General features: G+C 37.1%; 1 protein-coding gene across 2 annotated transcripts in view; it reads left to right on the forward strand.

The window, feature by feature from the left end:
* Positions 1-27,985, forward strand: part of RGS6 (regulator of G protein signaling 6) — a 307,970-nt gene that overhangs the window by 187,469 nt on the left and 92,516 nt on the right. For both annotated transcript variants that reach the window (XR_009152572.1, XM_058161946.1), the window contains exons 4-5: positions 23,400-23,450; positions 25,941-26,047. Coding sequence is in view for 1 of the 2 variants with exons in the window: in XM_058161946.1 (XP_058017929.1) it covers positions 23,400-23,450; positions 25,941-26,047 (158 nt within the window). In the remaining variant the exon portion in view is untranslated. The remainder of the gene's footprint in view (positions 1-23,399; positions 23,451-25,940; positions 26,048-27,985) is intronic.

Consider the following 27,985-nt stretch of genomic DNA (forward strand, 5'->3'; position numbering starts at 1 on the left):
TATCTTTTCCAGAATTTTCCCTGGTATTGAGGTTAGGCTGATAGGTCTGTAGTTTCCTGGATCTGTTTTTTTCCCCTTGTTGAAGATGGGAACTACATCAGCTCTTTTCCAGTCCTCTGACAGTTCCCCCGTGCTCTGGGATCTTTGAAAGATATAGTTCAGTGGTTCTGAGATCTCGTCTGCCAGTTCCTTCAGAACCCTGGGGTGTAATCCATCCGGTCCTGGTGATTTGAACTCATCTAGGGTAGACAGGTATTCACTTACCATTTTTTCCCCTATTTTTTGTTTTTTATGGTGCTGTTTTTGATAGATTGGATTGTTTTTTCCTTTTGTGTAAACTTCAGAGTTTACACTTCAGAGTTTAAAAGAAGATTGCTGCTACAGAAATTCATTGTCAATCAGAGACAAGCAGCAAGAAAAATATTCTTGTAAATTAAAATCCCCCAAAGCACAAAATATCTCTTTTCATTTCTTTTCTTTTTTCTTGAGTAGTTGATTGCTTCCACCAGAATGCTCTATACAGCAGGTGTGCAACATAATAAGGACTCCTAGCTAACTTCAAAGGTGTCTCAGCAGAGAGGAAACAAAGCAGGGAGCAAGAGTGTAAGAGAAAAACAAGGGAAAGGAAGTTCATGGGGCGGGCAGAAAAGGCTGGATGAATAAAACAAAGGGTAGTGCAGCTTATGTTTTGTGTCCTGTAAGTGTGGTTTCCTAAGGTTCAGATTTCTGCCAGAGCAACTTATGGAATGGCAGATTTGGAGCAAGGAATTAGGGTGGTAGATGCATCTAGAATGCATAGATATGCACAATACTGAAATAGGAATTTCTGAACACTTGCATCTGTCCACCAAAGTTCATGGTGGGATGCACAGATTAAGTTGGCTAGTTCAGTACAACACATCTCTTTAACTGAGATTAATACACAATGTGGTTGTACTCAATAGTCCATGTTCATACCCCATTTGACGAAAACAATTTAAGGATGGCAGAGTGGTGGCAGGATAGCATTCAATTCATATTTGGATCAAGGCATTTTGCTAATTCAAATCAGTGGTGGGTTGCCCTGGTTTGGACTGGTTCTATAGAACCAGTAGTAAAACCGGCGGGAGGCTCCGCCCACTGACCCAAACGCCATCAAAAGCTATCTGCGCGGGCACGATGTGAACCGGTAGTAAAGGTAAGTAGAACCTACCCCTGATTCAAATGTTACATATTGAATCAGGGGTGATTCAATATATAATATATATAATTTATATTTGCTGATAAAGAAATAAAGGGAAACTAGTAAAGATCTATTTTGAGCTATTTAGTTCTCATTGGCCAGCCATACCCTTACTTGGATTCAAACTTGGGCTGCCTGCATATTAGACAGTTACATTAACCTCTGAGCCACAAGTTCTCCTCCTTTTATCAGCTTGAGCCAGGGGAGAGATTAAGTGTTTTTCTATCAAAGCACCTGTGTCTACCCCAATATGGGAGGGAGCAGTATGCTTATGCATCTTGACTCACACCAGAGGTTCTTCCAAGCTTGACACTTTCATATATATTTCCACTCTAGGGCAGGACACAAAAAGAGTCTGATGCAACTGATTTCATTTATTTATTTATTATTTATTAATCAAACTTTTATACCGCACCATCTCCCGCAGGACTCAGGGCAGTTCACAACCATATTAAAATACAACAATATAATAAATAACAATATAAAACCAAATTAAAACTAAATATTTTAATGGCCAAATCACTAAAAACGGTAGAAACCGATTAAAAACCCCTTTAAAATTTAACTAAAATATTTCTTAGGCTATTCCAGCTCGCTGAAATAATAAAGTCTTCAGTTCACGTCTGAAGGCCCAGAGGTCGGGGAGTTGTCGTAACCCCGGAGGAAGCTCGTTCCACAGGGCCAGTGCTGCCACAGAGAAGGCCCTCCCCCTGGGGGTCGCCAACCTGCATTATTTGGTCGACGACACCCTGAGGAGGCCCACTCTGTGGGAGCGCACAGGTCGTTGGGAGACAATCGGCAGCAGAAGGCGGTCCCGTAGATATCCTGGTCCTAAGCCATGGAGCGCTTTAAAGGTGGTGACCAAAACCTTGAATTGCACCCGGAAGACCACCGGCAGCCAGTGTAGGCCACGCAGGATGGGTGTTATGTGGGAGCAACGCGGTGTTCCCTCTATCACCCGTGGGGCTGCATTCTGGACTAGCTGGAGCCTCCTGGTGCTCTTCAAGGAGAGCCCCATGTAGAGAGCATTGCAATAGTCCAGGCGGGAAGTGACGAGGGCATGAGTGACTGCGCGTAAGGCGTCCCGATCAAGGAAGGGGCGCAACTGACGAATCAGGTGGACCTGATAAAATGCTCCTCTGGCGACGGCTGTCAAATGTTCCTCTAAGGACAGCCGATCGTCCAGGAGAACGCCTAAGTTGAGCACTCTTCCTCCTTTACAGCCCACACAGTCCTGGGATAACAACCACTACCAGGTCTGTGGAATTGCTAAGCTATACAGAGAGCTGACTTCATACAGCATTATTTAGCAAAAGAAATGCTTACCATTGTAACTCAAGAACTATCTGTAGTATTTCCACTAATAAAAACCATCCTTTAAATGATTTTTAAAAACATTTGCAGTGTTTCTGCCATACATTAAAAAAAAAACCCTCTGAAAACCACCAGGGAATGTGTATATATACCTTGCAAAGGCCTTGTGTCTACCAATCATCCAAAACTTAAGATGATGCTGTGAGTGGGCATATCTTGGCATATTTGTATAGTTTCACACTTAAATAATCCAATACCAAATTGTTGATGATTTTGATTTGTTTAGTAACAAGAATCTGTCATTCAATATAGTATCATATCACTAGAATTAGCTGTCTCTGCTAAATCTAACAGTGTTATTGACATTTTGAGGTTGACAGAAGCGGCTTTTCTTCTTCAAATAAAAGACACTGGAGAGTGGGAGTAGATTTTTCTGTCGCATAAACTGTCTAAAAAACCAACTCCAATGAGATTGCATGGATTGCAATGCATCATGCAACACTGCTAGATCATAAGCATGCTTAATATGTCAATAATAAAAATAATCAAGTACACACAACAAAGCATAATGATCTAACTGGAAAGAAAATTGTTCAATGCAAATTTTAAAAGAGCTATACTTATTTTGAATCTTGCCCATTTGTACCAGAGGTGGGTTTCAGCAGGTTCTGACCAGGTCTGGAGAACCGGTAGCGGAAATTTTAAGTAGTTCTGAGAACCGGGTCTCCGAACTACTCAAAATTTCCGCTACCGGTTCTCCAGAACTGGTCAGAACCTGCTGAATCCCACTTCTGATCCTTCCCCTGGAGTGAGGTGGGAATGGAGATTTTACAGTATCCTTCCCCTTCCACACCCACCAAGCCATGCCACTAAGCCACACCCACAGAACCGGTAGTAAAAAAATTTGAAACCCACCACTGATCTCTGGGCTTATTTTTTTTAACTGGCTGATCTGATTCATTCTGCCAGGGGGGACTGACAGATTAGACTCTTTGTTTCTTGTCCTATAAGAAGTGTTAAGAAACAAAGGCTCAAGGTGGGTAGTTTTACATTCTGCTGTTTGTTTGGGCTGCTTTGGAGATTAATAATCAGCCTGCAATGCTTTCACTACAATAAGTAGCTAAAATGCTTCCACTTACATATACAATTCTGTATAGCTTGAGGCCCAGATCTTTGATGGATCCCCTCACTCTCATGTATCTGTCCAACAATTATGACAGAAGTGAGTTGCCCATCTGTAATGGCTACATTGCCCAAAATTTGCTATGTACAGCTCAAGAGAGAGAGCATTCTCAATATAGAGCTTTGGTTATAAAATTCTCTCTTTGCTCAGGGATGGAGGTTTATTTGATTTCAGCCGCTACCTGTTGTTTTGTCTGAATCCCTACAATGATTTTGCTCAATGTATCGCTGCAGCTGCTATTATGTTCTATTGTATAGATTTACCTATTCTTATTTTGCATGCTATCCTTGGTTAGGTTTCCCAATATTGGGAAATATCTCAATATGGGGTTAGTACAACCCAGTATCAGATTACTTTTGAGGAAAAAAAAGGAGCAGTTTTTTTTCTCTTTTTTCTAATACATAAACAGGTTGATCAACAATTGAGATGATGGTAAGTTTAGTCATTTTATTAATCTGAAAATGTGTATATCTTTTGATATTTATATCCCCTGTGTCTGGGCAATATGGGAGAAGCAAATGGATGGATTTTGTGTGAAAGAGAATAGAGGCAATAGACATGATTGTTACAAGAAAAGCTACTTTTCATCTGCATTATCATCTGTATAAAATAATTAGGGAATTATTTTTGTGCCAGAAACACTCATACATCCACAATTCTGGTTTGCCAAAAAGCTTTCCATTGTTTCTGTAGTAGATATTATTTTACTCATGATTGAAGAAGTGTCATACAATGAATGGCAACAGAGAAGTGATGCAGGCTCAATGCTTGGCCATTCGCATTTTGACAAGAATTGCCAACAGTGAAATTTCACAAGCGTAGGAGATTTCCAATTGCCCAAGGGTTGCATCCCATGGCAATCTACTCTTCAGTATCCAGATTCATGAATTCAGGGGAATTTTTAAAAACTGCAGAGCAGAGCTGGTTTAGTGTCATACAATACAAATGAAAGACTTGTAATTCCAGCCCTGGCATTTGATTGCATCATGAGCATTTAGATTACCAAAATCAAATACAGCTAGCCCTTATTTGATTGACCGTTCATTCAAGGACTGTTTTGAGTTATGGTTGCCTCTGAGCAAGAAAAACTTGTTCAACAAGTCTTTGTTGTGGCAGCCATTGTAGCATTCTGGTGGTCAAACAATGGTAATACAAGTGCTCGGAAGTCAGTTCACAAGTTTGACATTGCAGCATCCCATGATCATGTGATTGCCATTTGTGACTTTCACTGTCAACTTCCAACAAGCAAAGTCAATGGGGAAGTTGGCAGGAGGCTGCAAATGGCACTCATAGACTGCAGAATGCCACAACCCTGTGGGATTCACCTAACAACTGCAACAACTGGTGCATTTGTTTTTTATTTGCATTTATATTCCGCCCTTCTCCAAAGACTCAGGGCGGCTTACACTATGTCAAGCAATAGTCTTCATCCATTTGTATATTATATGCAAAGTCAACTTATTGCCCCCAACAATCTGGGTCCTCATTTTACCTACCTTATAAAGGATGGAAGGCTGAGTCAACCTTGGGCCTGGTGGGGCTTGAACCTGCAGTTAATAACAGGCTGCATTAGTCTGTTGAGCCACCAGAGGCCCTTAGCCACCAGAGGCCCTTAGGTAAGTATGATCACATGGTATCACACTTCACATCTCTTCATTTGGTGATGAAGCTGCCAATCCCAATTACCGTTGTTAAGCAAGGACTACTTCCACTTACATAACAAATCAGTGGGAGGGGTCATTCAGAAATATCACGCACATACCAGCTAGTCAAGGGAGTCTAGCACAAACAATGTTTTTTTAAAAAAATATTTTTAAACAAAGTTTTAGGTGTTTTATTTTATATTTATAGAGCAGCATGAAAGGTGGGGGATAAACAATTTTTAAAATATTAAAACAAAAATTACACAATTTTTTTAAAAAAAACATAAAAGGTATGTTTGATACTTATATAAAGGTTGTGAAAATTAGATAAACGCAAAAAAGCATGAATGTTAATAAATCTATCACAATCCAAAACATTCTTAACTAACAGTTTAAATACTCATTATGGTTAGTTTGAGACATTGTACAGAGTTTAAGTACTGCTGTGTAGAATCTGACAACATTGTATGTTGCGGCAGGATTGGTGTCTGCAAACAGCAGAGAAATATAAAATTGTCCTATGCATCCTATTTCTATAACAATGGTGAATGGAGACTGGCGCCAATGTAACACAGATACTGGAAAAAACACGTGTTCTGTTGTGTTTATGTGTCCAGTCATATGGGGATTGTCTCTCTGGGTAGTTTTTTTTTTTAAATTTTCTAGAAATAACGCTTGGGAGTTAGGAAACTGAGGTTGTAATACCGGACATATGACTTGCAAGTTGATGCCTAGATTCAATTCCTGTTCAGCCCTAGAACGTGAGCATATTTCTTAGTATTTCTTCCTCAAATGTCTGTTTTAATTAATTAATTTTATTTATTTGTCAATCATATATAAGATAAGTAAAAGTATAAACATGATTTGGATACGTGAAAAGAGTAAGTAAAAAGGAATATTATGACAGGGACGGTAGGCACTTATGCACGCCCCTTACAGACCTCTTAGGAATAGGGTGAGGTCAACAGTAGCCAATTTAAGGTTAAAGCAGCTGTTCTCAACCTGTGGGTCGAATTCGTTGGGGGTCGAATGATGATTTGCCAGGGGTCGCTTAAGATCATCAGAAATATGGGAAGTATACTTGCGAGTCGAAGAATCGCGCTCCAATGGTTGATTCCACAAGCCAGCTGCAGGCTTTTCAAATCGCTAGCCGAATTCGGCTTCAGGCGCGATGAATTAAAAAAGAGAGAAATCTTTGCTCTGATGTCTCCCTCTCAAGCCAGCTGCAATCACTCCCAATCGCTAGCCTAATCTGGCTTCAGGCGTGATAAACTTAATAGGGGAGGAGTCTCCACTTTAATGCCTCCGTCCTCAAGGCAATCGCAAGCAGTTCAGATCGCTAGCCAATACGGCTTCAGGTGCGATAAATTCAAAACAAAAATAATTTTATGGTTGGTGTCGCCACATCGTGGGGAATTGTATTAAAGGGGTCGCAGCACTATAAAGGTTGAGAACCACTGGGTTAAAGTTTTGGGGGGTTGGGGAAGAAAATACAGAGTCAAGTAGTGCATTCCAGGCATTGATCTCTCTGTTACTGAAGTCATATTTTCTGCAATCGAGTTTGGAGCGGTTTACCTTGAGTTTGTATCTATTATTTGCTCATGTGTTGCTGTGGTTGAAGCTGAAGTAGTCATTGACAGGTAGGAGATTGTGGTAGATAATTTTATGTACTATGCTTAGGTCAGATTGAAGTCGGCATAGTTCTAAGTTGTTCAGCTAATGTTCGGCTGCATACAGCAGTTCAAGATTTTTAAGACTGATGTTAACAAATATTGTATCCAGCAACAGATCAAGCAAGAGTCCTTTCTTCTTGGGAGAATGTGCTACAATTTCATTTCACTGTGACAGAAGCAGTTACAACTATTAATAAATAGAACGATGCTTGTGTTCAAACTGAAAGGTCATTTTATTAAAAGGAGATTAAAAGGAATTGGCTTTTAATCTTAGATTGTGATTTAAAACATAGAAGAGTGTTGCTTATTTTATTTTATTTTATTGTTGATATGTAATGGAAAGCATCTCTTCAGAATTGCATCCGCTCCTGCTGTATCTAGAAGGAAAATACATTGTATGTATGCACTGTATATTGCATGTATGTATTTGATTTGACACTCTCATTTTATGGAAGGAATTGATGATTTCCCCCTAGTATTCCTGCTTTAATCCATATATTTTTGCTGTTGTAATTATGAAGGGAAGGAAGAAGGGGATATCCCGAATCATAAAGGAGTCACAGAAATGTAATAAGCACAACATCAGCAACCAAACAAACAAAAAGTGCAAATAAACATGGTACAAAACATGTTTCATGGCACAAATATCTGATAAATCTGTTTGGAGGTAGGTCCTATTGAACTTAGCTTACTCAAAGATTAGTGGGTACTTTTCACAAGAGAAGGAAAACCATGTTAGCTGTAGATATATTGAATGAATTTGTTAGATGCTGACAGTTCCCTGTTAGATTTAGAAAAGAAATTCAAAAGTTCAGAGGAGTTGATAATTCATACATATATACAATTTTTACAGTATCAAACAACAAACCAGTTCTCCAAATTAGCAATATACCCACCTCCATTGAATGGCTTTATTTAGTTAGTTAACTGGCTGTTAATCAGTTAATATGCCATCTGACTCACATTAACTCTAGTCATCTCAAAAAAATATTAAAAACAAGAGGGGAAAGACAAAATTAGAAGAATAAAAGAATAAAAGACAGCAAGAATGACAAAAACCAGATGGGAAGTAAAAGAACCAAAGCCGCAGAGTCCAAAGGGGGTTTCGCCCTCCCTTTTCAAAAGCCTGGGCAAAGAGCCAGGCATTCAAGTCCTTCAAAATACCACCAGAGTGGGGGGTGGGTTATGATGACCCCATTCCAGAGGGCATACTAATGGTAGCATTAGAAAGCTACAATGCCTCCTTTGTCAGGGTTTCCATTTTATCTTCACACGTCTGTTGAACTTGCAGGCATGAATGGCAGTTGCAAGTGTTCTCTTTTCCAGTTCCTTCCTTAACAAGCTTTCTTTGTTGTCTCTCTGAAATAGACCCTTAAGGGTTTTATATCTTAATTACTCATGTAAAATATATTCCAACAATATCAAACTGGCTTTCCTTGTACTGTGAATTTGGACTCTTGGGTGTAAAGGAAGCCTTTACTGGACTTAAGAAAATTGTTCATCCACTGGCATTTAATAAGATTTTGGATACTGCATTTAATAAGATTTTCCCACTGGATACAGGTACCTTTTGAAGACATGGCAACAAGACCATATTTAAACAAAGGGATAAGCTCCCTTTGATCATTTTTTAAAAATTCAGATTATTTAAATTTTTTTGGATAAAACAGATCTTGGAGGACTTCTGGAAAGACAAGTCCAAGAGAACTAATTCCCAATCCCAATTTTTGCAGTCACCAAACTAATGCTAGCAATCAGTAGAGTTGCTAAAGAATTAAGTTCCTCAACAATCTTGAGCACACTGAGAACAAAGTAGAATCTGTGACTTAAATTTTTATAGTTTGATATCTATAGGAGAAAGGAGCATTAAGTTGTGTCTGTTGTCTTTAATTATGTAATACAGGTGGGATAAAAAACTAATAAACAAAATAAAACTATTAAGAATTGTAATTACAACAATAAACCTAATACAAACTGAAAAAAACTAAAATCATAGAAAGCAAAAAAGCAGAACGTGCAGAAAAGGGGGAAAAAAAGAAATAGAAAAAGAAAAATATAATAAATAGAAAGAAAAATATAAAAGTAATGACTTTGCACCTTCATCACAAGTATAAACAATTAATCCATACCAATAATGTTGTAGAATTTGATATCTTTTCATTTTTCCTTTATCCCTTTCTCACAAAATACTTCAAACTTTTAACAAGCCTCTTTTGTAAAATCAATATAGAAAAATTATTCAGATCATTTTCTTGGTTATATCCTTTTATAATTATTAAAACATCAGCCAATTTCTTTTGTGCGCCCAGTGAAATATCTTTTTCTATGTCAGCCTGATATTTTAAAATCTAGCTTCCATTCAGTCTCAATCAGATAGAGGTAGAACTTTTTTAAAAAATTAATTTTATTTATATGCACACATACACAATTTAAGGTGCCAAACATACCAATACTTCTTTCTCCCATTTTTTCTACCTCAACCCTGTCAGGTGAAAGAGGCTGAGTGCTCTGGTCAGCTTTCAGGCTATGATGGGACTAGAACACATAGTCTTCTGGTTTCTAGCCCAACACCTTAATCACTACACCAAAACTTGTTCCTCTTATTTATTTTATTTATCATTTATTTAAAATATTTAAATAGCTGCCCATCTTATCTTCTTCTTCTTGTTGTGCCATATCCATTATCAGACGTTGGCAATCATGCCTGGGCAGGGGGTTGGACTAGAAGGCCTCCAAGGTCCCTTCCAACTCTGATGTTATGTTATGTTATGTTGGTGATCATATTTTTATCAACAGCCGCACGAAACTGCTGTTGAGTTTTGCCCAAACCAGGCCCTTAGATTTTGAAGTATTGATGTTCTTCTTCTGCCTGGCCTCGTTTGCCTTCAGTCTTTCCTTGGAAGATTAAGTGAAGGATGCTGTATTTTTCTGGGTGTCGCATCACGTGACCAAAATATTCCACCTTTTGCTTTTTTATGGTTTTGATGATTTCCCTTGGCATTTTCCAGGTGGCTTATCACCTCCTCATTTCTGATTTTGTCAACCCAACTTATACATAACAGTCGCCTGTAAATCCACATTTCAAATGCTTCTAGTCTTTTCAAGTGGCTTTCTGTCAGAGACCAACTCTCCACTCCGTAGAGCAGAAAAGATGTAGCATCTGACAAGCCTGATCTTAGGCTTATGTCGTGACTGCAGAAGACCTTTTTCATTTTGAAGAATGCTGTTCCAGCTTTCTCTATCCTTGTTTTTACTTCAGTGCTTATGTTCCAGCTTTCATGTAAATTAGAATCAAGGTACATGATCCTTTCAACTTTTTCTGGTGCTATTCCTTCTGAAGTTATTGGTGATAAATTAACGGGTTGTTTGCTGACAGCCATGATCTTGGTTTTTGAGATGTTAAACTTCAAGCTGAATTTTTCAGATATTTCTGTGACCCTGTTGATGAGGAACTGAAGGTCTTCATGGTTACTGGCAAGCAGAACTGTATCATCAGCATATCTTAAATTATTGATCCGAACACCATTTACTTTGAAGCCAGCATTGATGTTTTCTAGTGCTTCATTGAAAATTGATTCAGAGTAGATATTAAACAACAGCAGAGACAGGATACAGCCCTGTCTCACCTCTCTTCGTATTTCTGCATCATCTGAGTATTTTCAGCCTAGTCTCACATTTGCTATCTGATGCCAATATAAATTCTTTATGATTCTGATGTCTTTGTCATCTACTCTCATTTGTTTCAGGATTTGTAGTAGTTTGATGTGCCTTATTTTATCAAATGCTTTTTCAAAATCAACGACGCATATGTAAACACTGTGATTGACATCTCTACAACGCTGTGTAAGAACTTAAATGCTGAATAGGACATCTTGGGTACCAAGATTGTTTCTGAAACCAAATTGTGTGTAACTTAGACGCTCCTCATTTTTTTGTATATTCTTCTGTGAATTATTATCAGGAATATTTTCAGGACATGACTCATTAAGGTTATTGTTCTGTATTCAGTAAACTTCTTTGCATTTATTTTGGCGGGGATTGTCACAAAATTTGACTTTATAACCAATCATTTGGTATCTTTCCTGTTTTATACATTAGATTGAAGAGCTGCAGTAAAAATTTCTTCCAATTGTCTTCCAGCAATTTTAAAATTTCTACTGGAATATCATTAGGACCTGTGGCTTTTCTTGTTTTCACTGTTTTTATTGTGTGCTCCATAATGATGTTTGGTCCAGTTGTTATGCTTCCTATATCAATATCATCCCTAGTATCCTCAAAAAGTTCTTCAATATATTCTTTCCATCTTATTAGATTTTCATCCTCATCCAAGATAATTTTCCCCTCCTTTTCAGCTAAGTTGTTGGTTTTCTTTTTGTAGAGGCCTGCTGCTTCTTTCACTTTTTTGTATAAATTGAAATTATAATGAATACGTTCTGTCTCTTCTATTTCTTTGCATCTCTTTGTAAACCACTTTTCTTTTGCCAGTCAATTTTTTCTTCTAATAGTTTTCTGCAATTCATTGTATTTTTATTTGTTTTTATTTTTATAATTTATATTTTGTTATAATTATATCAATTTATAGTTAAAATATTTAAATAGCTGCCCATCTTATAAGAGACTTAAACAGTTCCCAATAATCTCTTTTAGACACAGTGTATCTATAGATACAGACACTTAAAATTAATTTCTGGGTCTATTGTTCAAAAATATTCTTCAGTATGTCTGATGTTTAAATATTTTGCTTTATCCTCTAATTGGAAATTGAGCTTGGGGGAGGGTTCTTCTTCTTTAATTATAACCTTTGGTATAATCACCTCTAGTGTCCAATTTTTAAAGTCTTATCTTTTTTTTTTTTTACTTTTTAATTCCGAACAAAAGCATTTTTCCACAGGAAGAATTCTTTACAATTCCAAATCTTACTTCAAACACATAATCCAATTGTAACTTTCTAAAATCAAAGTTTTAATCACTCTTTTGCCATTTATTCCCCCAAAAAACCTTTTTTAAAATTCTTAAGCTAGTAATTAAAACCTATTTTACCTTGGAGTCTAGTAGATGATTACTTGAATATAAGTCAGCAGTGTGCAGCAGCAGCCAAAAAAGCTAATACAATCCTGGGTTGTAAAACAGAGGCATAGAATTGAGATTGCATGAAATATTAGTGCAGCTTTGTAAAAGTCTAGTAAGACCACACCTGGAATACTGCAACCGATTTTGGTCACCATACTACAAAAAAGATGTTAAGACTTTGGAAAAAGTTCATAGAAGAGCAACTACTTCAAAGGCTTGGAGGCTAAACCATATGAAGAACAGCTGCAGGTTTTGGGTTTGGCTAGTCTAAAGAAAAGAAGAATTAGGGATGACATAATAGCAGTATTCCAGTATTTGAGGGGCTGCCATAAAGAAGAGGGAGGTCAAATTATTCTCCAAAGCACCAGAGGGCAGGACAAGAAACAATGGTTGGAGGGCCTCTTGTGGCTCAGCAGACTAAGTCTGTCTGTTATTAACACAGCTGCTTGCAATTACTGCAAGTTCAAGTCCCACCAGGCCCAAGGTTGACTCAGCCTTCCATCCTTTATAAGGTAGGTAAAATGAGTACCCAGATTGTTGGGGGCAATAAAGTTGACTTTGTATACAATATACAAATGGATGAAGACTATTGCTTAACACAGTGTAAGCCGCCCTGAGTCTTTGGAGAAGGGCGGGATATAAATTCAAATTAAAAAAAAACTAACTAAAGAGAGAAGCAACCTGGAATTAAGGAGAAACTTCCTAACAGTGAGGACAATTAACCAGTGGAACAGCTTGCCTTCAGAAATTGTTTGCACTCCATCACTGGAGGTTTTTAACAAGAGATTAGACAGCCACTTATCTGAAATAGTATAGGTTGTCCTGCTTGTGCAGGGGGATGGCCTAGAAGACCTCCAAGGTCCGTTCCAGCTCTATTCTATTCTAAGAATTGAAAAAACTTACCTAGTTCTATAAAATCTGTCATTCCAAAGTTTCCTAATAAAAACACTAATAATAAAAAACACTAATAACTAAAAGCTTAACAAGAATTTCCAAAAGTGATTAGAAAGGAGTATATAAACTCGGTATTCTTTCAAAGCTACTGGCCACAGTTTTTTTTTTATTTATTTATTTACATTTATATCCCGCCCTTCTCCGAAGACTCAGGGTGGCTTACAGTGTATAAGGCAATAGTCTCATTCTATTTGTATATTTACAAAGTCAACTTATTGCCCCCTCAACAATCTGGGTCCTCATTTTACCTACCTTATAAAGGATAAAAGGCTGAGTCAACCTTGGGCCGGGCTCGAACCTGCAGTAATTGCAGGCTGCTGTGTTCTAATAACAGGCTTCTTACCAGCCTGAGCTATCACGGCCCATTTTAAGTTTTAGCAGGATGACTATTTCCTTGTCTCCCACAGCTCTAAACCAGTGGTGGGATTCAAATAATTTAACAACCGGTTCTCTGCCCTAATGATTTTTTCCAATAACCAGTTCACCAAATTGTTCAGAAAGTTAACAACTGGTTCTCCCGAAGTGGTGCAAACTGGCTGAATCCCACCACTGCTCTAAACTAATCAGAGACCACTGTTTCATGGACTCCCCACAAGGAGCAACTGTTTGGAGCACTTGTGGCCAATCTCAAATTCTATCTTCATCTGAAGAAGAATTACAAAGCTTTGGTCTGCTTCCCAGCTCTTCATTCCATCATGTCATTAGCTCTGCTTTTTGCAGAGATGTCTTCTGTCTACCATTTCTTTCTTGGAAATCAGAATCTCTAATCAGTTCTCTATTGTTAAATTCTTTATAGAACTTACAGTATCTTAAAATTCTAAATGCTAATGCTGTGACAACTAAAAATGTACCAAATTCCTGTTGGTATTATACAGACAGAGCTGGTACCATCTGCCCAAGAGGCATCTACGTAACATAAAAATTGTACTCTCATTGCTCACAAGTAATATTTACATCTTGATGCATCTTGTTGGAGCAATTACCGCATGCTGGTAACATTTACTGTACTTTCAAATGGAGGAGTTAGAATTTTTGATGCTGACATGAAAAACTTATTTACATATGAATTATAAGGAAAGTGTATAAAATTGATTTTGGGTGCCGTGGTTCAGCATGGTGTTACATGAAATTTCCTTCCTGCTGGAACTCTTAAATAACCATTAGCTGGGTCCTTACCTTTTGACATGCTGTTGCATATCAAATGTGGATTTTATATTTCATTTTTATGTTTTCTATGTTGTTTTATATTGCTTAAGAGTAGAGATGTTGAATTTCGATTCTTAGCTATGGCTTCTCAGCATGAAATACCTCTACAAGTAGGCCTTTGCCACTACTGATATTTTGAAGGGCAACAAACAAAGACATATTTACTCAAATTTGCAAGTTTATTGATTGTGGTTTGTTTCGCGTTTCTTCATTTGCTAGCGGAATTTCCATATTTGATAATGTTTGCAGCTGAATTGTCATAAAATTTATGGTTTCATGTTTAATTTGTTTGCATTAATTGCATTCTACCTGAAATTTGTTGGCATCAGGCAATGTAGATATATTTAAATAAGAAAATAAATAATGGGCAAATAAATGGTAGGTAGCCAACTTAAGGGAGAGACTGACAATGATAATTTAATTTGCCTGCTCTCTCAACAATATTTTATTCAGGGGAAAGTATGTTTTTAAAATGAACCATGAGGTGTTCATTTAAGCAAAACACTCATCATTTTAAAACAGTGGGAGTTAATGATGTCCTAGAAAAGACACAACTTATCTTTTCCCCAATATTTCTTCTGTGCATTTCTAATCTGATATATAATACATATATCTTTATGTATAGCTATATCTATATGCCAGGAGTCAGCCAGGTAGCTGACTCCTGGTGCTGCCTGGACTAGTTCTCTTACATATGTAAGAATAAATACCGCTGCTTATATTCTGATTAAAAGAATGGGTTGCATGGATGGAGTGCCATCTAATGGCCACTTGCTGATGGTTGCCTAAATGAAAAAGGATTTTTGTGAGGAAACTAGATGAGAGGCACATTAGTTTCTTTGCATGTCTTAAAAGATGCTTAATTGCCACAAGCATTTTAAAATAAATTTTATTTCTCATCTATTTTTACATGACAACTGTTTAGCCATCTGGACAAACAGTACACTGAATAATGTAGTAGTATTTTTTTGGCTTTTGTTATTTTCAAACTGTTTTTTTTTTTTGGTCACAACAATATATGTAGGTATCATACAAAAAGATTATATAGTAAATAAACACATATATGGGTAAATATAAGGAGGTATAAGCATATATATATATAGGAAGAAGAAAAGAAAAACAATAGGACAGGAACGGTAGGCACGTTTGTGCGCTTATGCACGCCCCTTATGGTCCTCTTAGGAATGGGGTGAGGTCAATAGTAGAAAGTTTTTGGATAAAACTTTTAGGATTATGGGAAGAGACCACAGAGTCAGGTAAAGTATTCCAAGCACTGATGATTCTGTTACAGAAGTCATATTTTCTGCAATCTAGATTAAAGCGGTTGACATTAAGTTTAAATCTATTAGTTGCTCTAGTATTATTGCAATTAAAGCTGAAGTAGTCTTTAACAGGAAGGACATTACAATAGATGATTCTGTGAGTTAAGCTTAGGTCTTGTCGAAGGCGACGGAGTTCCAAGTTTTCTAAGCCTAGGATTTCAAGTCTGGTGGGATAGGGTATTTTATTGTTTTCAGAGGAATGGAGAACTCTTCTTGTAAAATATTTCTGGACACGTTCAATTGTATTGATGTCAGAGATGTGGTGAGGGTTCCAAACAGGTGAGCTGTATTCTAGAATTGGTCTAGCAAATGTTTTATATGCTCTGGTTAGTAGTGTGGTGTTTTTGGAAAAGAAGCTATGCAAAATTAGGTTTACAACTCTTAGAGCTTTTTTTGCTATGTAGTTGCAGTGGGCTTTGGCACTTAGATCATTTGACATGAAAACTCCAAGGTCTTTAACGGGATGGGGGTCGTCTGTAAGGTAATGTCCATCTAGTATGTATTTAGTTTTTGGGTTCTTTTTTCCTATATGTAAGACTGAGCATTTGCTGGTTGAAATTTGGAGCTGCCAATTTTTAGACCAAGCGGATAGATGATCAAGGTTGTTTTGAATGATAGAAGTATTGTCTGTGGTGTTAAATAGTTTGACATCATCAGCAAAGAGAACACAATTACTTGAGATATGGTCACAAAGATCATTAATGTATAGTATAAAGAGTGTTGGTCCAAGGACGCTGCCTTGAGGAACGCCACTCTTGACAGGAACAGGATTTGATAAAGCATTGCCAATTTTGACCACTTGTTGTCTGTTAGACAGAAAAGCAGATATCCATTTGTGGAGGGGTCCTGAGATGCCATAGGATGTTAGTTTTAGGAGAAGTTTATCGTGTACTACTGAGTCAAAAGCTTTGCAGAAGTCTATGTAGATTGCATCTATTGATTTGCCTTGATCGAGATTTGAAGTCCATATGTTTTTGCAGTGGAGAAGTTGTAAGTTACATGATAATTTTTTCCTGAAACCAAATTGTTTGTTGGAGAGTAGGTTGTTAGTTTCTAAGTGTGAGGTAATGGATTGGTTGATGATAGATTCCATGACTTTGCAGGTGACGCAGCAAAGGGAGATCGGTCTACAGTTTGTTTTATTAGACTTCCTCAAATAATAATAGTTAAAACATAAGTTAAACATCGATGCTAAGTGCCACAGAATTTTGAAAGCTTCATTAAAATTGCTTTTGTAAAGATTGAGCTTCTATTGGCTGCCACAATGAAATTCTTTGGACAAAAGTGTCTCTAACCAGGGTTCTTTCACCACCATAGTTTCTCTAAAATTAATTATCATTGAGGTCTTACATTAGCTCCTTTAATGACAACACCATTGTTGTCATAGTTATGCATAGAGATGCAGATAGTCCTCGACTTACAACAGTTCATTGACAATTTGAACTTACAACAGCACAGAAAAAAAGTGACTTATGACTGCTTTCACACTTACAACCGTTGCAGCATCCCTATAGTCACATGATCAAAAGTCAGCCGCTTGGCAACTGACTCATATTTAGGACTGTTGCAGAGTCCCAGGGTCACGTGATCAGCTTTTGCGATCTTCTGATAAGCAAAGTCAATGGGGAAGCCAGATTCACTTAACAACCATGCTATTAATTTAACAACTGTGGTGATTCACTTAACAACTGTGGCAAGAAAGGTCATAAAATGGGGCAAAATTCACTTAATCGTTCACTTAATGACCAATTGTGGTCATAAGTCAATGACTACCTGCATGCAATCCTTTACATAAGCTAGTGCTAAGCAAGAAAGCCTGACTAGGTGGCTCAGTGGCTAAGACAGGGAGCTTGTCGATCAGAAAAGGTCGGCAGTTTGGCAGTTTGAATCCCTAGCACAGGTCTCCTGCATGAGCAGAGGGTTGGACAAGATGACCTCCAAGTTCCCTTCCAACTCTGTTACTGTTAGGTACTGTTAAGGGCCGCGGTGTGGCTCAGGCTGTAAGAAGCCTGTTATTAAAACACAGCTGCCTGCAATTACTGCAGGTTCTAGTCCCACCAGGTCCAAGGTTGACTCAACCTTCCATCCTTTATAAGGTAGGTAAAATGAGGACCCAGATTGTTGGGGGGGCAATAAGTTGACTTTGTAAAATATACAAATAGAATGAGACTATTGCCTTACACACTGTAAGCCGCCCTGAGTCTTCGGAGAAGGGCGGGATATAAATGTAAATAAATTTTTTTTAAAAAGGTTAATACTTGTATTTTTAAACCAGACTCAGAATGACTATTTGGCACAGCAGAGCTGTACCACTCTTATGTTGAATAACAATCTCAGATTATACAGTTGAAATAGGGTTGACAAGAAAGAGCCTGGGGAAAAAATATATTATAAAACCAGTTAGTAGGAGGAGAGATTCAAAAGAACTAACCTGCTGATTGGCTGAAACCAAAGGATGTCAAGGGGCAGCAAACTCATACTATTCCAGTGCCAGCTCCACCCTTTTGGAATGTGCGTTATGATGTTGCACACTTCTATAAAAACATGTTGCTTCCATCATGTTGCTGGTTTCATCATTTAAACAAAATTATCAGATTTCTTGTGGGAAACCCTAACTCTTACAAGATCTGATATGTTTCTTTCTTTTCTTTTCTTTTTACAAACTCACCCAAAAGCAACAGCCTGCATGTCCCTCCACTAAAAGCACGGGAGAAAGAAAGCTTAGATATTAATTGCTTTCAATCACACACACACATATGCAAACATGCATCAATGTCAAAGAACGTATATGTATTTGTCAATCCACTCTTAATCAGTATGGTGGGTTGTGGTCCATTATTTTCAGTTAGGAGGTCTACATCCTGCAGTGGATTGATACATATATAACATACTTAGAGACAGGGAAGGAGTGGGGGCAGGAGGAAGGGAGGGAGGGAGGGAGGGAGGGAGAGAGAGCTCGCTCGCACTGATTTGTCTGTTTGAAAACAAAAGAGTGACTCCACGGTGTTTTCTAAATAAATTTCATCAATTAGAATTCAGTAGGCTTGTTTTCTTGAACTTTCATTTCCGCTTTTGGTTTGTTGCAACAGACAAAGATAACGAGAAGAGGGAAAAGGAAAGAAAGGAGCAGAAAGGGGATGGGGAGATAAAGGCTGAAACTCAAAGCTCTTCATAGTTGTATCTGCTGGAAGATTTCATAAAGGCAAGATGGCAAAAAGGAAGCTGCTTAGGTTGTAACAACCATCTTGATATTTTTTTTTATCCTCTCTGTATACATCCCAGACTTTTCACATGGCATTTGTTGCAAGTTCCATTTGAATGAACCTAATTATTCATTTAAAAACTCTATTCTGTAATAGCTATAGTTTTCAAAACAACTTCAGAACTTACTCTAAACTTCTAGTTACTATAGCACATTCCTGAAATCTACCAATGCATAGCTAAATGAAGATAACAGAGCCCGGGTGATTAATAAAAGACACTTTGTGACAAAGGACTTATTGGCTTTGAGCCCCATGCTCAACTTTATCCTAAAGTATGCCTCAACCTTTGGGAACATCACGAAAGAAACTGCTGAGGGAGTCAGAGAAAATTGTCCCTGCTTCTAGCATGTTCATTTCTACTACCTGCAGGTTTCAATCTATAATTCATTTGATTTCTCAGATTTGAACACAAAATTGTATTGCCTGTTTCCTTGACTGCCTTGCTATTTGTCACTATGACAACTTCTGAAAATGCTTGGTATTATTTACATGGGTTTGTGATCCAATATATAAGAGGAAATAGTTGGAAATGAATAGTAATTTTTCTGCCTCTAGAGTATTTTGCTGGATGAATGGGCAGCGGTACCGTTTATGATCAGATTCATAGTTTTGTCAATGACGTATAACAGTGTAACTTCACTAGGTCCTACTGGAATGAACAAACAGTTGACAAACTGAGTCAACAAAAAGGAATAAAAAGGTCTTTATTGCTGTTTCCTTATGTGGTAACCCACAGAAATGGATCTGTACAATAAATAAGAATTGCTTAGATCAATTTACAGTATATAGAGCAGCATACTATACAAACAATATAGGGATTGCATGGGTGAAGCATTCTACTGTGATGGAATCGTTTTCAAGATAAAATGAAGTCTTACATTTGTTTTTGTGTTATATTGAGAATGCATGCTACTTCACTTTCCTTTCTTTCCTTGAATACTACTATTATGAAAAAAGAAAGCACATGTCTTTAGTCAGATTAAATACAAAACAAAGACATTTGTGTATATGATAATTTGGAATCCGCTTTATTGCAATATTGTTCCCACTATTCTACATTTTTCCATTCACTTTCCTAACTGGTGTTATATTTTCACCCTCCATATTTTAATCACGCAGCATCCTCATTCAGCTGTTCAGTATACAGGGAGTCCTTGACTTACAACCATTCATTTACTGACCGCTCAAAATTACAAGACACTGGAAAAGGTGACCATTTCTCACATGACGGTTGAAGAATCCCCAAGGTTATGTGATCAAAATTCGGGCACTTGGCAACTGGCATGTATTTGTGACAGTTGTGTTGTCCCAGGGTCATGTGATCACCATTTATAACCTTTGCTTCCAACAAGCGAAGTCGATGAGGTCTGCATAATTCACTTAACAGCTGTAATGATCCACTTAACAACTTTGTCAAAAGTGGAGCAAAACTCACTTAACAACTGCCATTAACATACATTTTGGGTTCAATTGTGGTCACAAGTTGAGGATTACCTGTACAGTACAGCAAAGGGTGGAAAACTCCTTAGTTCTACAGATGTGAGGAAGAGAGCGGGGTATCATAACATCTAAGCCACTAGATACCTCTTTCTTATGTACAGATAGTCCAATTTGAACTACAGCTGATATTCTGTACTTTACAGCATATATTATTGATGTTTTTGCTCTTCTGCACTTCTTTTGATATCCTTTTCTAGCTTGTCAGCAAATCCTTTAAGAAAGCAATAAGAAGAAGGCCCATAAAGGGAATTCCATCTAGTATGGTTCAGTATTTGAAGTCATTGGATGATTCTACTCAAGGCAATAAGACTAATCATTAAAATATAATCTCCCTGTGCATCAGATCTCTGATTCTTCTAAAAGATTGAAAAATAGGAGAGGGGAGGAGAGGAAGAGTCAGGAATTTGATGCAGGACATTGAAAGAAAAAATCCAGGATGGATGGCCAATATACATGGGAACAGAATGTTTAAAAAGCTCTATTTTGAAACCTAATGATTACTTATTTCCGTTGTGTTTATCCCTTATTTATTTCTCTGTGTCTTATCTCATTATTCCTGAAGTATATTGTAATTCTATAGTTCATTTTTCCTGACTTTTATTGGGAAATGTGTAAAATAAAATCTACTGTATTGTCTCATATTTTTCTGCTTGGTAAATAACTACATCTAAATTAATATATTGAAGATCATGTTTAGGAGAAAAAAGTAAACACCGATTCTGAGTTGTGGTAGTTCAGTAGTTAGAATGCAGTATTGCAAGATAATTCTGCTGACAGACTGTAGTTCAATTCTGACCAGCTCAAGTAAAGTAAAATCTAAATAATAAATAAATAAGTTTGACTCAGCTTTCCATCCTTCCAAAGTCAGTAAAATGAGGACCCAGATTATTGGGGGCAATAGGCTGACTCTTTAAATTGCTTAGAGAGGGCTCCTAAGCACTATGAAGTGGTATATAAGTCTAAGTGTTATTGCTATTTCTGGAAGGAATAATCATGAATAGATAAGGGTGTAGGTGTATATCCTATTTCTCTTTATAAAATACAATTAGAAGCAGAATTTCTGAAGGACTTTCTTTTAAAAAAACACATTGAAATTCTTTTTCTTTGTAAAATTCTTGTTTGAATTACTGACTGACTGAGGTAAGAAAGACAAGCAGGGAATGAGAGGATATGTCTGTCTGTCATCTTGATGAATGCTGATCAGACTGTTAGCAAGAACAGTAATTAACAGGGGAGGAAAAGCTTGTCATTATCCTAAGGGTGAGTAATTATTTTTGACAGGTGATAATTAATGGTCTGGCAAAATCAGCAAAAAATAATCCTTCAGTCTTGAGAAAACTGGGATGCCACTGGAAACATTTTCTATGTTCTTTTCTTAAGCATCCTTTAGGCTTTTAAGGTGCATGAAGAAATGATATTTGTGTATATGTATATTTTGGAGGTTATTTCTATCAAAACTTTGTGCATCTTTAATTTGCCAACTTCTTTGGGAAAAGAAAGAAGGCACTTCTTTTTCATGCTTAACAACCTCTATCGTTTGGTTGCTGCCAGTGACGGATGGAAAAAAATTGTAAACTACATTCCTTCCATTTTACTCAGAAAACTCCTGACTGCTAAGAAATAATATGGAAAAACAGAACGGATGGGAAGAGTTCACCTCTATAAGATGGGTAGCATGAGGTTTAATAAATAAATAAATAAGATAAGAAACACAGACCTATCACCATGGCAAGCCTTTGGAGCAGGGAACCAAGTCACCATTTAGCATAATGAATGGAATGGCCCACTGACAGCAACTCAGGCAGAGGGAGAATAGAAGTGCCTTCAAATTTGGAAATCTTATTTAAGTAGATCACAAAAACAGCCTTGTGGAATTAGACCAGCCTCACACACCATTATGTCTGTGCAGGTTCACTGGTATGGCATGTATATGGCAGCTCTTTTCCTATTGTCTCCAGACACTCTTGTCCTCAGTAGGATGTTGCCCGGCTGACCATGAATTTTTCCTTTTGCAAACTCTCAATAAATAATTCTTGATACATCTATTTAATGTTTTTTTTTTAATTCTTGCTGTGAATTGTTACCAAATCTTGCATCAGGACGTTATCATTAGGTACTCTGTGAACAAGTGTGGGAGCTTCATTGTTGGAATAATATTAAGTTTTGTTTTTGTCTTCCCTAAGCAATGATACATGGATTTTGTGTTTAAAGATCAGATTCCATCTGAGTTCCTATAACATGAAAAAAATAAATTAACAAACACAATTGCTATATAATTCATCACATTCACCCATCTCACTAAGTGACTCTCTTCACAGAGCATATGGAGATAGATCATTAATGTTTAAAAGAATGTGGAGATATATGATTGAGATATAAATGCATGTGTGTGTATGACTTGGACTCAATTTGGTGTAGAGATTAAGATGCTAAATTATAAACTGAGAGACTATTGAGTTCTAGTCCTTTGTACATGAAAGTTGGATGGGTGACTTTGAGCCAGTCACTCAGCCCAACTCACCCACAGGGAATACAGAAAGTAGAAAGCAAGATACATTCCCCCTCAAGTTTTACTAAATAAAGATGGGGGTCTAACAACCTTTACCACTAAAACAATAATAATGCTAAACCCAAATAAATTCAGTGGCCAGAGTCATATAATATCTTAAAACAAGCTCCACAAATCGAATAGTATAATCACTCTACTGTGTTATATGAACCTTTCTTCTGAGTCAAATGGCTTTGAGGAGTCCCTTGTTGGACGTGGCTACATATATTCACTGGAATTGAAACAGGGATATTATTTAAGAATCATTTAATTCCAATGATGAAACTGAGATGGACCTAGCAGAAGGCATTTTATGGATATTGACTACAGAAAATATGACAGCAACAACTTAGCTACAAGATGAGTTTTTTCCTGAAAATTACTTATCACTTACCTATGGTTTATGTTACGCTTTTTAACTCTCTCTCTCTCTCTCTCTCTCTCTCTCTCTCTCTCTCTCTCTCTCTCTCTCTCTCTCTCTCTCTCTCTCTCTCTCTTCAGGAGCTGACATAGTACAGTGGCTTATGAAGAATCTCAGTATTGAAGATCTAGGTAATATATTCATTAAACTCTTAAGGAACTCTTGACGCTTGTCATTATTAAATCCAATGGTAAATGTTGTGATCTAAAGCTGAAAAATCATTTTTTTTATTTAGAAGTTTTGATTGGAAAAGTGATTTCAAGCCAAAATTGATCTTGAAATGCTAAGTTAGATCCCAGAATACACTCTTCTGGATTGTTCTTCTTTTCCTAGACAGCAAAGCTAAGTGAAGAAAGAAAATACCAATCACATACTGCAGTACATTCTTAGTAACTTTGGAACGTTATTATTTCAAAATGTGAACTTTCTTTTAAAGATTAGGGGCAGAAGTTTCATTGTTTTCCAAGGTGCTGTTTGTTTTTCTTTTTACTTTATTCCTGTTTTGAAACAAAATAGAAACTTTATGGGAGAAGACTGGAGTTTTTAAATTACTTCTATAAAGCTGCACTTTAATAATGCATGTAGATGCATTATGAAATGATGTAGATGTAAAAATTTAGACTATATTTGCAAATGCAATAAAGCAGAAAATAGACTACATATAAAACATACAGAAAAAACTTTTCTCAATATTGAAAAAAACTTCAGTTTTCAGAATCCTTTAACAACAAAAATTTAAAAAGGATCTTAAAAAACAGAAATTACTGGTGATAATGTCTCAGATTCAGAAAACGATAGTCTATAGGCAACATGGCAAAACTTGTTGATCCTTGGTGTTTCCTAATTTTTCCTAGCTGTTTTCTCCCCTGAAAGGTATGGCTTTCTGTATATGTGTGACATATTATATACTGAAGTATTGCGGAGCCAATTGGCAAACAACAGCTCAAGACCATATTGGCTGGAAAGATGCAGAGGAGGCCTTCATCCTGCAGTGGATAAACAATGGCTAGAATGATGATATGTTTCATATAGCAGAGGCCAAAATTCAGACTACATCACTATCATTGTTTTATTAAAAGTGTTATGGCTTATTTTGCTATGAGCAGGTAATTATGGTAGCCTATTCCACTCAGTCAGGCAGGGAAGGTATGTTGCAGACCTGTCAGTAAACCCTGTCAGTTAAAGAATTCTGACTAGTAGTCTTGGAGGAGGAGGAGGAGGAGGAGAAGGAGAACTTCTCTGCCATCATCCCGCCCTGTTGAATTCCCCCCAGTGATGCAGGTCCACACCCTCCTGGCCTTCCATAAAGAAATGACTGCAGATAGGATGGAGTGACGGTTAATGTACAGGGATTATTGAAGATGTATAAATATAATTAATGTAGGGTCGGGTCTGCCCAGTTACCATTTTAGAACGGTGGGGAGGGAGAAAAGAGGAGAGAGTAGGAGGTAGGAAAGAGGAGAAAAGGAAGGAAGAGGGGTAGAAGAGGGAGAAGGAAGGTGGAGGGTGGAGGGAGGAGAGGATGTGAGAGGAAGGTCTGGAAAGTAGAAGAAGGTAGAAGAGGGAAGAGTGTTAAAAAGGGGGGTGGTGACTGGGCAAGCCCGACTAATTGTATATAACTGTACATTGGATGAGCTGTTTGATATGATTGTAAAAATAAAACTTTTTTATGAAAAAAAAAAGAAATGACTGCAGACTTGCATAGGAAGCCCATAAGAGCATGCCAGCCATGGGGCTGGTTAGCACCCTGAAAGCCCTCCCTTCACCTTTTAATCTTTATTAAAATTATTAAAATATTAATATTTATCCATTCATTCAACTTATATGTTGCCCATCTCACCTGGGGGCAATTCTAATAGTGTTTTAATCCTCCTTGTATCTTTTTAAATTTGTATCGTTTATATACTGTTTTTATCTTTTAATATATTTTATTGCATGCCACCATACATTCTGAATATATGCATTAATACCACTGCCATGAGAAGAGAAGTCTCTCACCTTGTAATCCAGAATGATAAACGTGCAGGTGAGATCTCAGTTGGATTGCAGAATTAAGGGCCTGAGTGACTTGGACTCTATTAAGTTTCCAGATGGTCCAGATTTTGCTCCATCTCATTCACCTGCAACAAATGGAGTCATTTGGCTTCCTAAGTAGTCTCTTGTGCATCCAGCCATGTGAACATTATAACATCCATTGGACAGAAATTGTTATTTGCCTTTGCAAAGATATCAAATGTGTCCTTTTTAACTGCATCATTGCTCCTCTTTCTTATTTCTGGTATAAAGGTCTTTCTATTAGAAATGTATCATCCAGATTCCCTTTTTGTTTGACAGCCTGTTAAGGGTGGCACGTATGTTATTCAAGTAAATAAATAATTAATATATTGTACTTGTAATGATTAACTGTTAATCCACCCCCAACACTAGGCTCAAAGCTGCATAAAGAGATTGCACTTCATTTCCTTGAGTTTACCACTGATATCATCATAGCTGGTCAAAAAAATTCTGCCACCCAACTTTTGCAAGTTGACTACTGAAAAGCATAATTGTCTAACAGAGCTTGTGTGTATGTGTGTGTGTGTTTCTGTGTTTGTTTGTGTGTTTGTTTGTTTGTTTTACAGCGGAATCAATCCATCTGGGAAGTCTTGTTGCAGCACAAGGATATATTTTTCCAATCTCTGATCATGTACTGACTTTAAAGGATGATGGGACTTTTTATCGGTTTCAGGTAAGAAATCTGTTTTCTCTACTTGAATTACAGACTGGAGAGGTATGTCTTTCCTTGCTGAAGTCCTCCAGTTTCCCTCTTTTGTGAAGGAACAAATCTAGAATAAAGTACACTGTTGTGTACCTACCTTACCCTGACTCTTGGCTGAATTCTTCCAGTTGTTCAACATCACCATAGAATTGTTTGCCTTTTAATGTAACTGATCTACCTTGCTCCAGATAGTAAGAGTTTTGTATATGTTGTTAACATTTGGGATATTATCATGAAAGTCCTGTTAGAGTAGAGTAGAATAGAGTAGTAGAATAGAATAGAACAGAACAGAACAGAACAGAACAGAACAGAATAGAACTTTTTATTGGCCAAGTGTGATTGGACACACAAGGAATTTGTCTTGGTGCATACGCTCTCAGTGTACATAAAAGAAAAGATATGTTCATCAACAATTCTAATGTATTCTTTTATTCTAAGATATATATATATTTAAATTAGAAATGCTGAGAATTGCACCTCAGACTTTCTCAAAGAAAAAGTATGTTTTATTTATTTATTTAAATCATTTTATTTTATTTATTCACTGATAATTACTATTTTTCTTCTTATATTCTAAATCAGGCTTCATTCCTTTTCCTACACTGTCCATCTAACATCTGACAACCCCAAACTATAGCAAGAGACTGCTTGTCAGTTTTGTTTTTGATCAGTATTAATGTTGTTATTAAGTTAATCAGTCATTTCCAATTCTTCATAACACAATGGACATGATTTCTTCAGGATTGCCTGTCAGTAGCTGCATCTTTGAATTTTGGCAAATGTATGCTTTTTATCTTTAGTAACAGAAGGTAACCATCTACTTTTCTAGGGATGTCAACCACTAGATAACAGCAAGAGACACACAATATACAGTATTCCCCAACTCTTGGCTGCCATCTAATATTCAGTGAAATTTCTGGTTGTCTTGTTCTCTTCTTAACCTAGATAATTTTTTTCATTTAAGACTGCATATCTTTTCCTCTCTTCCTAACATGGCTAAATATGGGAGTAGTAAGGGTGATACAGTACCAAGTGGGTTCTACATACCTTTACTACCGGTTCGCAATGGGGCTGCACACACACTTATGCTTCTCAACAGAAGCTTCCTGATGACGTCCACGTCAGTGGATAGAGCCTCCTGCCAGGTTTACTACTGGTTCTTGCAAACTGGTCCAAACTGGGGGCAACTCACCACTGAAGGAATATTAATATTCTAGCATTCTAATATATCCAGAATATTTTTTTCAGAAGAACCATGGCAGCTTTTTTAAAAAAACAAATACTGTACATGGAAAGCAATATTACGATCTTATATCCATTTTCTCTAGATCAGGTATTCACATAGCAGGTACAATGGATGAAAAGGTCATTTTGATGATTATTAATGAAATGATTATTTTCATTAGTACTTCACTTTATTAGTATAAAGGAAGGAAAAGACTGGGAAATTCAATTCTAGGATCTTTTTCAGAGAAACCATGGTGATTTGATTTGATTTATTTTATTTTATTTTTTATTTGATTAGATGTATGTGCTGTCCATCTCATCCAGAGGCGACACTGGTTGACTTACAAACATTAAAATCAGTAGACATTAAAATGATAAAACAATAAATAACAACAATAAGATAAGAACAGTTAAAAGGTGGGGAGGAAGGGAGCATGAAGTAAATGGGGAGAGGTAGAAGCTTTTCTTAATTGAATAGCCAGAATGGTGCAGCCCAACTGGCAGATCCAGGTCTTCAGGTTCTAATGGAAGGTCAGTAGGGTACAGATATCAGTTGGCGGGAGGTGCAGTGTTCCATGGCAGGAGTTATGGCAGAGAAGGCTCTTCTCCTGGACGTCAGCAGCCAAAATTCCTTGACTGATGGGATCTGCAGCATGTCCCTTCTGCTACCATGGGTGGGCA

This window comes from Ahaetulla prasina, chromosome 1 (genome assembly GCF_028640845.1).
Source record: "Ahaetulla prasina isolate Xishuangbanna chromosome 1, ASM2864084v1, whole genome shotgun sequence".
In the NCBI taxonomy this organism is placed as follows: domain Eukaryota; kingdom Metazoa; phylum Chordata; class Lepidosauria; order Squamata; family Colubridae; genus Ahaetulla; species Ahaetulla prasina.